General features: G+C 49.2%; 1 protein-coding gene across 32 annotated transcripts in view; it reads left to right on the top strand.

Moving 5' to 3' along the window:
* Window positions 1-12,775, top strand: part of VSIG4 (V-set and immunoglobulin domain containing 4) — a 791,917-nt gene that overhangs the window by 416,334 nt on the left and 362,808 nt on the right. For 25 of the 32 annotated variants that reach the window (XM_073640892.1, XM_073640887.1, XM_073640903.1 and 22 more), the window contains one exon: window positions 5,403-5,465. The exons of the other annotated variants lie outside the window; for them this stretch is intronic. In XM_073640892.1, coding sequence (XP_073496993.1) covers window positions 5,403-5,465 — 63 coding nt within the window. The remainder of the gene's footprint in view (window positions 1-5,402; window positions 5,466-12,775) is intronic. 32 annotated transcript variants of the gene reach the window in all.

Here is a 12,775-nt window from a genome sequence, read left to right as displayed (position 1 = left end):
CATGTCCAGGATGAGACCCCCCATAGCCTTCTCATGTCCGGGATGAGACCCCCATAACCTCCCCATGTCAAGGATGAGACCCCCATAGCCTCCCCATGCCCAGGATGAAACCACTCATAGCCTTGCCATGTCCAAGATGAGACCCCTTCATAGCCTCCACATGTCCAGGATGAGACCCACCATAGCCTCCCCATGCCCAGGATGAGACTCCCCATAGCCTCCCCGTATCCAGGATGAGACCTCCTCCTCATAGCCTCCCCATTTCCAGGATGAGACCCCTTCATAGCCTCCCCATGTCCAGGATGAGACTCCTTCATAGCCTCTCCATGTCCAGGATCAGACCCCCCATAGCCTCCCCATATCCAGGATGAAGCCCCCACCATAGCCTTCCTATGTCCAGGATCAGACCCCCCATAGCCTCCCCATATCCAGGATGAAACCCCCACCATAGCCTTCCTATGTCCAGGATCAGACCCCCCATTGCCCACCCATTTCCAGGATGAGACCCCTTCATAGCCTCCACATGTCCAGGATGAGACCCCGCATAGCCTCCCCATGTCCAGGATGAAACCCCCCCAATAGCCTTCCTATGTCCAGGATCAGACCCCCCATTGCCCACCCATGTCCAGGATGAGACCCCTTCATAGCCTCCCCATGTCCAGGATGAGACTCCCCATAGCCTCCCCATGTCCAGGATGAGATCTCCTCATAGCCTCCCCATTTCCAGGATGAGACCCCTTCATAGTCTCCCCATGTCCAGGATGAGACTCCCATAGCCTCTCTATGTTCAGGATAAGACCCCCCATAGCCTCCCCATGCCCAGGATGACCCCCCCCCCATAGCCTTCCTATGTCCAGGATCAGACCCCCCATTGCCTACCCATGTCCAGGATGAGACCCCCATAGCATCCCCATGTCCAGGATTAGATTCCCATAGCCTCCCCATGTCCAGCATTAGACCTCCACAACCTCCCCATGAACAGCATTAGACCCTATAGCCTCCCCATGTCCAGCATTAGACCCCCATAGCCTGCCCATGTCCACCATTAGACCCCCATAGCCTCCCCATGTCCAGCATTAGACCCCCATAGCCTCCTCATGTCCAGAATGACACTCCTATAACCTCCCCATGTCCAGGATGAGACCCCCATAGCCTCCCCATGTCCAAGATGAAACCCATCATAGCCTCCACATGTCCAGGATGAGACCCACATAGCCTCCTCATGTCCAGGATAAGACGCCCATAGCCTCCCCATGTCCAGCATTAGACCCCTACAACCTTCCCATGTCCAGCATGAGACCCCCATAGCCTCCCCACGTCCAGCATTAGACCCCTACAACCTCCCCATGTCCAGCATTAGACCCCCATAGCCTCCCCATGTCCAGCATTAGACCCCCATAGCCTCCTTATGTCTAGGATGAGACCCCCATAACCTCCCCATGTCCAGGATGAGACCCCCATAGCCTCCCATACAAAAAAAAAAGAACACACTATATTCACCTTGGTCCTGTTCCCAGGGCGCTCTGTCTGTGCCTCTGCTCCTGTCTCTGGTGCGCTGACTCTGCAATACACAGCTGACGCAATGAAATGACGTCATTGCACCAGCTGTTTCACACGCTGATTGGTGGAGGAAGAGGCTGGAGGCCCCTCCTCCACCAATGCAGTCAGCGCGGATGGAGACAGCGGGCGGAGACAGTGGGCGGGCGTGGGATAGCGTGGTGCGGAGTTAAGTTTTTAAATAAAATGGCAACAGAGTCAGTGCGTGCACATACCCTGCTATCTGGCACCATTTTGTTGAAGACACTGCAAATTTGTCTTCAACAAAATGTCGCCAGAGATAGCGCTATGCGCACACGCACAGGCGCTGACTCCGGCGCCTCACTCCTCTATTCTTACCCTCCGGTACCCTCAGCTCCTGATCCCCCTCTACACTTGTGGACCCCTGCTTACAATATTTATTAATTTACTAATGGTGGAAAGGGTTAAAATGTCACATATATTATTTGTGTATCCAGTGATAAACTGGGGTGCCAAGGGCCCACCAGTAACCAACTCCAGGGCCCCACTTTTTGGCTACATGCAAATGTGACATTATCCTCAATCACAGATTTATTTATCTTGGAATATGTTTAATGCAACAACTCCATTCCTGTGTATGTACCGTAAATGTTCTATTGCTAGGTTTGTGTATTGTCTATAAAGTAAAAAAAAAAAAAAAACTCCCAGAGGCTCACACACAGAAAAGACCATGTGACTGTGTGCAGTTTCCTGTGTCTGTGCATGAGAGGAGAAGCAGCCTGCTGATGCTGCACAGAGACACTTAAGATATGTATATTCCTGATTCCACAAAGCCTATCATATCTGTACCTGTTTATTAGCTGATTAAAGCTTTGTTCTGTTGTCAACACGCTTTGAGAGTGTCCTGAATGATCCGCTGCCAACAATTTAACAATGAACTGGGCTGATTGTTAAATTAATAAGATGCCGCCTTGTGTCTGTACTAGAGATGAGCGGTGTTCGACTCGAACTGTTCGCCAATCTCAAATTCGAGCTGTTTTGGGCGGTATTCGAGCCGTTCGACGAACCCGAACGATTTGCAAAAAATTCGGCTGTTCGAGGTTATGTTCGATAACTGTTCATGCACCAAAAGCGTAACTGGATTTTTTCACAATAATACTGTTAATCAATGTTAATACACAGTTTCAGTGTAGAGTGGGCGGGGGGAGGGGCAGGGGATGGATCTCTGCAGAAATAATGCCGATCTCCATTTTTTTTCCCCCCGCATTTACAGTGGGGAGATGCAATCTGTCAGCCTATCAGCAGCCTACACACGGTGCTTTTTTTTCCACACAAGCAAGGGCATGTGTCAATGGCTGTGTATGTCACATGTCCTTGCCCTATAAGACCCAGCCATTTTCCCCGTTGCCACCATTTTCTCACTGCTGCAGCTGAGTGTTAGACAGCACTGCTGCTGCTGTGGGCGCTATACAGTATAACTGTGCGAATTGCGAGCGAATTTGCAGTTAAATAGAGAGACAGGTTTAAGGAGTAGGGACTAGTTCTAATTGCAGCCCTTTTGAGGGTTAGGTTACAGCAGTTCACTTTTTCCAGGCAGGTCTGTGCCAGTGCTGTGCAAGTGTTTTTTACAGCATTTGGCTAAATGTAGCTAAGCCAATCCTTTTGAGCCTGTAGCAGTGTCTGTTAGTCTTTGGAGTAGCCTATCTGTGTTGCAAGCTACACCACCTGTGTATCTAATACCAATTTTTTACTGCATCTAAGCCAGCCAATCCTTTTGGGCCTGTAGCAGTATCTGGTAGTCAGCGGAGTAGCCCATCTGAAGCAAGCTACACCACCTGTGTATCTAATAACAATTTTTTACTGCAACTAGCCCAGTAAATCCTTTTGGGCATAGTAGCAGTGTCTGGTAGTCAGTGGAGTAGCCCATCTGAACCAAGGTACACCACCTGTGTATCTAATAACAATTTTTTACTGCATCTAGCCCAGTAAATCCTTTTTGGCCTGTAGCAGTGTCTGGTAGTCAGTGGAGTAGCCCACCTGAACCAAGCTACACCGCCTGTGTATCTAATAACAATTTTTTACTGCATCTAGCCCAGTAAATCCTTTTGGGCATAGTAGCAGTGTCTGCTATTCAGTGGAGTAGCCAAGCTGTTAAGCAAGCTACATCACCTGTGGTTTGAACACTTAATTTTTTCAAAGGAAACGCTTCAGGCCCCCGGGACACTCAGTGAAGAGCATCGGGGAGGCGCCCCAAGGCAAGGGGGCTGGGACTGGCGGTAGCACGACTTGAGGCGGACCGCCAAGCTCCATCCTTATAAAAGCTTTTTAACTGCAGCAGCTTTAGTGGACGCTACTGGAGCTGGAATTACCGCGGCTGCTGGCACCAGACTTGCCCTCCAATAGATCCTTGTAAAAGGATTTAAAGTGTACTCATTCAAATTACAGAGCTTAGACCTGCCTCCACCGCGGGGGGGTCTCGACCCACCAGTGGACAGGCACCAGTATTGTGAGAGGGGGGCTGGCCGTCAGGGTCCACCGCGGCTCTGGCACAAACCCGGCGACACGGAGGTCGCACGGGCAGGAACGGCCTGGCCGTGTCGGCTTCGCACTCCAGCGTAGTCCCTCTGCCCGCTCGCGCCCGTAACCTCAAAGGGATGCGCAAGCGGCTTTTCTTCCCAGTGCTGTTCCCCGCCCAGCAGGAACGTGGGGGAGCTCAGGTCGGCCTTCCACCTTACTCCCTTACCTCCCTCGCCCTCTTTCTTTCTCCATCTAACCCCTCGGCTCTGTGGTGTCCGCTCTCCCTCCAGCTCTCTCCTTCTCACAGGTGGACTACCGCATGTATTCACACTGTGGCGAATCTTTTGGGCCCAGGCATAAGAAGTCGTCGAGGTAATGGATAATATGTGCCCCCTTAGAAACGTCCATGATGACCCATTCGAGGAAGCAACTAACCGCCTCAAATAGTGAGCAGGATCTGGAGCACCCCATGGGCAAACAGCGATCTATATAGTATGCTCCTTCCCAGAAGCAGCCCAATAGGCGGACACTATTCGGAGGTACAGGTAGTAAGTAACAGTCTGTTTTGGCCATTAGGGTGCCCCTTCCCAACTTCTTGACCCGCCTGATAGCCTTGTCAAAGGATGTACAGTATATACTACTGTGCTTGGTTCCGCGTCGATGTTGTTGTTTACTGACCTGCCCCTTGGATATGACAAATGGTGGATTAGTCCGAATGTATTGGGTTCTGTTTTTGGCACGACTCCCAACGGGGATACCACAACGTCTTATAAGGAAAGTGTTCTGAATGGAACTGCCATTCTACCTAAAGATATTTCTTTTTTTAATTTTCTTGTCACGACGTCTGGGTGTTGGTAGGCTGATTTTAGATTTTTACTCCAGCCTTTCTTGATTTTAGAAGGGCATGACATGCCTATATCTGTGTCTCCTCCTCCTTTTACTCCTCCACCTCTTTTCTTTTCGCATGACTATATGTACTTGTCACTTTTCCATGTGTTAGTTGTGTCTTCTGAGCAGTTTGTCAGCTTTTGGACACCTTTGAAGGTGTTTTCTATGTGTTTCTATGTGTTTTTGTTTGCCTGCCACTGGTTTTAACGGTGTTCGACGAACAGTTCGACGAACAGTTCGGCAAACATACAGGTGTTCAACGAACCGAACCGAACCCGAACACTACGGGGATGGCTCAACACTAGTCTGTACATAGTGATTCACGTATATTGTGCCAAGTACTGCTCATATAAGAGGGTGGTGGCCCACCGGAGGATTCTCCTGCTCTCCTGTGGGCCAGTCCGAGCCTGTGTGTATCTCTTGGTTCTAGAAACAATATTACATATGTGATAATCTCTATTCGTCTGTTATCATTTTAGCAACACCAAGCACCATTTTTACTAAGAAAAAGGATGCTACCATTCTACCTGAAGTCACAACAAGTGAGTGATAAAATGTTTTATCCGTCACTTAGTGTTAAACTGTTTGTCACCTACTCTCTTCTGCACTATTGTCTTGTGTGCACCATTGGTCTTGCCAAGCAGTTCAGTTCCGCTTCCCAAATACTTGTTTTGCATCAATCTCCAACCTCCTCTTCCTTGATTGACAGCTCTGACATTACATGGACTAAAAGAAGGAGGATATATATGGAAAACAGGTAGGTTGGAAGGTTCACTGAATTGCGTGCAACCACCAGGTCTGGCAACTCCCTCAGCTTTGTAGGAAGTCTCACTGTTTTCATGGTCCCTCACTTAATCACCCTGGTACTCTTATGATTCACCTGGTGTTTGCTCTACCTATTCAGAAATGTACTAGTAATTTTGAATAGTGCCACCCTATATATTTTGTCTTGTTTTAAGCATAATTCATAGTAATTTCTTAAAAAGAGTATGTCACAAAACTCTCTACTCATAATGGCTGTTAGGCGTCGGGTGTTTTCTGGATCCAAAATGGGTTCAAAATCATCAGTGGATTCTGTGGTCTCCCATTCCAGTCCAGCTGGGGCAAATGCTGCTCAGCATTGTTGTCGGTCCCAACGCCTAGCTGGTGCACGAGATGTACAAGCTGTTGCTTCGGTCTTTGTTCCTAGCAACATGAAGGATAGGTTGCGCAGGGAAACAGGGCTGCTACAGCCTAAGTCCAGGATTCACTGCACTGAGCATGCCCGTGTTATGGTGGACCGTGATTGGTGGTTTGGGAGTCAGCTGATCCGGTGACCTGGCACCGCCTGATTGGTCGCAGGTGACGTCACCAATAATGCGATGGTGGGCAGGGCTTAATCTTTAAATAGCCCTCCCACAAACATGGCGGTACTCTCTGATCATTGAGCTGTGATGGTGTTATTGTGTGGACTCTTGGTCGTTTGGGCTCCACGTGTGCTATTGCTGTTATAGCTTCTGACAGGCAGGTTTAGCGGGAGATAGGCAGCCTTAGATGGAGGGAGGCAGGTAGCTTCGTCTGACAGTCTGGCTCCGACAAGGGGGTCACTATACACCCCGAGCAGACTGCAGACTCCGTATTCCCGGCACCGCCTGTTAGCCACGTGGAGAGATACTCCACAGTCCGGTAGCACGCCGGCTGGTAGCACGTATACGCCGGCGTGAATCACACATGCATCCTAGCGCCTGCTGCGTAGTCCATGTGCAGTAAACAAGACTACGGATACATTATATATCGCACATCTCTCGTGCAGTTAACGGAGATAGTGTGAATCGATATTCCCGCTCCGGTGTGCAATAACACGGAAGGGATTGTTATTTCAGTTGGTTGTTTTACCTTCTTACCCGGAAGGTGTTCGGCCATAGTCCTCCAGGCTGCATCGCGGACCCCGGGTTCGGTTGCTTTCCATTATTAATAAAGTTGTTTGCAACCGTCCCCTTAACAATAGCTATAGCCAAACATTGGGTATATTACAGGTTGATTAGTCTGCAAGCCCCTAACCTTTACAACCCAGAAAATGCACTGATTTTGCCAGCCCTACATTTGAGTGCAGTCTTCCTTGTCACGTGCCCCCTGGGGCCATGGAGTACTCGGTGTCCAGCCGGTCGGTTCTTTTAGGATAGTCATGGTGGAGTGACCCAGTCCGTGGCCCCGGGCTGTCATTAACAGAAGGGAATAATGTTTTGGGGATAAAGTTTTGTGACGCCACCCGTGGTATGCGGCTATAGGTGGCCGCCGCTGCTATTCAGGCCCTTTGGTGACGCAGCAGAGATGGTTCAGCTCTCCAAGGGTAGAGCTAGGCCCCAGGGCAGTTAAAGAGGTAGCTTTGTTGATACCGCAGCCTCCGGTTTGCTAGCTGAGTCTTGCAGTCCTCCACTAGTCTGGGGCCGGTCCCCTACTGCGACCTGCAGTGGACTCCGCAATTCCCCTTGGATCCCTTCTCTGTCTCTGGAGCCCTTCTCTGACTCCCTCGCTCGTCTCGTTCTCTCTCCTACTGGGCCCCTCTGACTGGGCCCTGTCTGTCTGGCCCTACTCCTCAATGGTCCTCACTCACTGGGCCCATCTGACTGGGCCCTGTCTTTGTCTGGACCCTACTCCTCAATGGTCCTCATTCACTGGGCCCTTCTAGATGTTTCTACCTGTCTTTTTATACTGTCTGTCACGTCACTAACTGTCACTTTACATGGTCCCCTCTACCTTCAGTCCTTCCTTGTGTGCTCCCCTAAACTACTTCCTCCACCCACCTCCTCTACCTAGTTCCCTCCTCCAGACCGGGACAGGGACTGTGCTCTCCCTCAGGAGCAATCTCGCCCTTCCCTACTGGAGTGATGTGGTGTTGGATGTGGGTGTGTGAGTCCCGGATAGTGCTCCCTCCTTACCAGAGAGTGGGGTACCACACCTCTGGCTGAGATGCAGTACCTCTGTGGCGACTGGACCCGCAGGGGCGCCACACTGGCTAGATGAGGTGGAGAGTCCGCTATAAAAGGCTTTGCCAGGTAAACTCAAAATTGATTGCAGTGTGCATTTCCTGCCACAATTTTTCAGCAATATTGGATAGTAGGGGTGATATTGTATGTGGGCTGCAAAGGGGTTTTATGCCAGAGATGATTTTTAATTCCAGCCTCTAACAGCAGTTTATCCTTTACACAGGGGTGGCCAATTAATTTTTTCGAGGAGCCGAATGAGAGACACGACCGTTGAGGAAGGCCGTTGAAATTAATTCTGCTCAATATTAACTTTAACATATTAGTATTATTTTATATTAATATAGATTTGATTGCTTTTTGATGAGCAAATCAAAACCATATAATTTACTGATTTTTATACAGTTTATAAAAAGCTCCTGTTATTTAACCCTTGTAATTTGATCAACAGCTTTCCTAAAAACAGTATGATGTCCCCCACAGTGTCCGCACATAGTATGATGTCCCTACAGTCCCCCCAACACAGTATGATTGCCACCATAGAGCCGCACACCTTATGAGCCCGCAAAGAGTATGATACCACACACAGAATAATGACACACACAGTATGATCCATAAAAGCTCTCTATACACAGAATGATGACCCTCACATTATCATCTCCAATGACACCCTAAAGCATTATGATGGCCACTAGAGCCCCCAAACAATATGATACCACATACCTCTACACACAGTATGATGGTCCCCTTGGTCCTCCACACAGTATGATCACCAACAATCCTAAAATGTAAAATGATGACCTCCACAGCCCCCTAACACAGAAAGAACCCCCCCCACATTATGATCCCTCACAGCTCCCCAGTACGAAATGATGATCCCCACAGTTTAATCTTCCATACACTCCAACACATGATGACCACCACAGCCCACCACACCCCCATGCACAGTATAATGGTCCTCTACACAGTATGATCCCCAAAGCCCTCAAATACAGAATTATAACACCCACAGTAGGACTCCACACAGCCCCCCAACACAGTATGATAGCCCCCACATCATTTCATACAATTTACATACAATTCATAGTGAAGCCATTCTCCTATGTTCAATAAGAGGGTGAGAGTAACATATATCCTATATTTTCAAAATACACTTTTTATCAAAAAGGACGTCTTGCCACTTTAGTTTTATTCACTTTACAGGTTAAACTGGATACTGCATGATAAAGTGGCCTCTCCATTGCAGAGATATTGGCTAATTTCTCCTTCAACAAATAGGGTGTTAACAGAGATTCTTCTCTTGGGGCATTTACTTTTTCACCTCAATGACGTTACCTATTCAGAATAAGGAAACCAAAATACTTTACCTTAACTCTCTCTTGCTTTTTATTAAACAAAATACATAACAATTTACACAATTAAAGTGACATATGGTTAGAAGGACTACTAAAACAATCTAGATAATGTGCAAAAAAATATGGATCTAGGGGAAATACAAAACGCGCGTCAGGGAGTCTATCAGATTCTGTGCAATACAAACCCCTATGGGTAAGCACTTTTAAACAAACTTTTAAGGTTACTAGAAGTTTAATTATGTTATTTGACATTGGGGTGACAATATGAGATTATTGTGGTTGGTATGATATCTTATTTTGATCTAATTAAAGGTGACTATGGTTGTGATGAATGATTATGTGGATCATAAGTAACTAACTTCACCTTAATTGTATGAGGGTGACCACATGATATTTGATCATATAAATTTGTTGACCAGCATGTCAGCGTGGAGGAGGCTTTTAAATATATACCTACTATATTAACTATGTACAATTATAACCTAAATGGCTGATTAGCTTCACCATGTAATACTTACTTGGAATTTCCTCTAGATCCATATTTTTTGCACATTATCTGGATTGTTTTGGTCATCCTTTTATCCATATATCATTTTAATTGTGTAAATTGTTTTGTATTTTGTTTACTAAAAAGCAAGACAGATTTAAAGTAAAGTACTCTGGTTTCTTTCTTAGGCCACAGCCCCACTATCAGTATTTGGTCAGTATTCGGTCAGTATTTTTTCCCAGGAGTGGGAGACAAAACCAGGAGTGGGTGATAAATGCAGAACTGGTGACTTGTTTCTATTAGGCTATGTGCCCACAATGCAGAAATGCTCAGGATTTTTTCCTGAGCGTATCTGCATCTCCCTGGCAGAAAAAACACATGCAGATTGTACATGTGACGCGCCCCCTGGGCCGTGGGGTACCCGGAGCCGGGCCGGTAGATGCTGGGGGTTGTAGTCACTGTGGCGGTGACCCGATCCGTGACCCAGGGCGGTCAATCCAAGGGTAATTTATGTATAGGTTTATAATGTCCGACTACGCCACCTGTGGAGTGCGGCTAATGAGGCCGCCGCTGCCGAACAGTCCTCTGAAGCTGGTGGTTTGGCAGCAAGGGTATTATTGCTCCCCACAGGAGGAGTGTAGCTTCAGGACAGTGTGGGTGGATGATGGTGGTTGTAGTGCAGGGAGTCAGTAATGAACACAGAGTCCGTGTGATGCAGTCCCAAGATCTTTACTCACAGTTGTTGCAGTTCTGGTTACAGGGACCCATGTAACGGCCCTCGTCGTTCTGTGCTCACTCAGTGAGGGGTTCAGCCGACCCCCAGGTAACTCCGGAGTATTTATCAGGACCCCCTTCTGTGTGTCCTTTCTCCGGCCTTCTCCCTGCACCTCACACTCAGTGACACTTCTATCCGGTACCCTCGGGCCTTGGCGGGCGACGTGTGTTCCGTCCCCTGGGTCCTATGTGGCTACCTTCTTAGTGGGACTGCTGTGGACTTTTGGCTTATGGTACATAAAGTGCTGAAGCCTCCGGTTTCTAGTTGAGCCTTGCTGTTTCTCCGCTAGTTGAGGGACCGGTTCCCCTTATCTGGCCTCACCCCTCTACCTCCTGGTAGCAGCGGGCGTATGGGTGGCCTTCTGCACGGCCTGTACCCCTAGGGTCCCTTCGGTTCCTGGAGCCTTCCTGCTCCCACTCCTCTCTTCTCTCCTCCAGTCCTGGGCCTCATAGGCTAAGCCCGCCTCTGGAGCAGAGCTCATACAGAGCCTCTGCTCCTGTCACTTCTCCTCCTCTGACTGAACACTCCCTTGACCTAAGAAGTTGTCCCTATTTTATACTGCTGCTACTCAAGTGCTCCCAGGATCTACTTCCTCCACCCCATCCACTACATGGTTCCCCCTCTCTAGGTGGTTCCACCCACTCCAGCCAGGGATCAGGGACTGTGCTCTCCCATAGGAGCAATCTCGCCCTGTCCCCTGGAAATGTGGTGTAGTGAATGCTGGTATTAGGATCCTGAGCCATACTCCTTCCTTACCTGAGAGTGAGGTACCACACCTCTGGATGAGATGCAATACCTCTGTGGCGACCAAACCATCAGGGGCGCCACACACCCCACTGGTAAAACACAGCACGTCCCCGGGCTGGAACAGAGTAAAAACAATTTTAAAGACATGCAAAAACTTTTAGGATGCATCTGCATATAAGAGCACAAACTACATTCCTTCCCTTTATGGGAGGTACACTTCTTTTTACGTTACTGGTTACGTTTCTTTATCAAAACATTATGTGACCTTTTAAAGAACATTTCTCTTTACACTTATAAAAAACATTATAAGACTTTTTCACATATACAAACACTTCTTTTGCATATAAAACATTTTCTCATTTAAACATTCTATCAGGTCACAGCATAATCTGCAACCAGGTGTTCATTTCTTTAGTAAAGTGCAAACTGGTAAACACGAACATGAGGGACCCGTCCAAAACCCTCAACGTAGGCCCTGGGGCGGCTGCAGGGCATAGATGATCCAGGTGTTGGACCACGTCTTCGGCCACCTCCAACGAGTTTTTGTTCAGTGGTCTTGGTTATAAAAAAAATATAAAACCAATAGGGGGCACCTCAAGAGGTGCAACTATTAACAGGAAATTCCTGCTCGCAGTCCTCAGCCGGTCAGTCTTTGGACCCTTTCCGGGTAACTAAGTAGACGGGTTAAATGTTCACACTAACTTTAACTTGCAGTGTCCATTCTGCACGGGTATGGGTGACTACTTGCAGTCTTTAATAGGAGTGCTCCCTCTGGGGAGGCTCTTGACCACAATAAGCTGACCCAGCCGGGTCTTCAGCTTCGCAGAGGTAGAAGTCGCTTTCTTCCTCCACCTTGTGGACATTGAGGGCATACCAGCCCCTTACTCCTTGGTGACGGGTGTAAGTCATTGTGTCTCCGGGGTATAGGTCCCGATCAGGGTGACCCGCTTTTAGGTGAGACTCCACGTCCCTCCTGTTAACAAACAAGTCATCGTCTGTGTGCGGGTCCCGGATGAACCCCATCAGGTCCTCCCCAGAGTGATCCCACTCAAACTGGGCCTCGTCTTCCGGCAACTGGGAGACGGCGGCGGGCTGCGGAGTGGGTAGGAGCGAGGGCCGCTGGTCCTCCACCTCTGCGGACCAGTCCCACCGGCGACGTCTGTACACTCACTTGGCTGGCGGGGGAGTTGGTTCCTGCAGGGGACCCAGAAGCTGGCTGGCTGTGCCGGTGACCGGAGGTAGCGGTGTCTGGGCCTGCGGGGCGTGCAGGGCGAGCACGCCCGGGACTTGTGGGCCTTGCAGCGGGGTCAGGAGCGGGCTGGTGTTGGTAGCGCCCGGGGTCAGCGGCTCCACCAGGGGGCCCAGGAGCAGGTCGATGCTGGCAGCACCCAGGGCTGTAGGGCTTGGCTGGGGGCCTTGCTGCGGGGTCAGGAGCAGGCCGCAGCTGGTGGCGCCTGGGGTCAGCGGCTCCACCAGGGGGCCCAGGAGCAGGTCGACGCTGGCAGCGCCCGGGGCTGGAGGTCTT

This window comes from Phyllobates terribilis, unplaced genomic scaffold (genome assembly GCF_046119375.1).
Source record: "Phyllobates terribilis strain yellow unplaced genomic scaffold, ASM4611937v1 Scaffold_7__3_contigs__length_470593459, whole genome shotgun sequence".
NCBI lineage: Eukaryota > Metazoa > Chordata > Amphibia > Anura > Dendrobatidae > Phyllobates > Phyllobates terribilis.
Note: the sequence above shows the minus strand (reverse complement) of the source record. Positions and strands in the feature narration are given on the sequence as shown.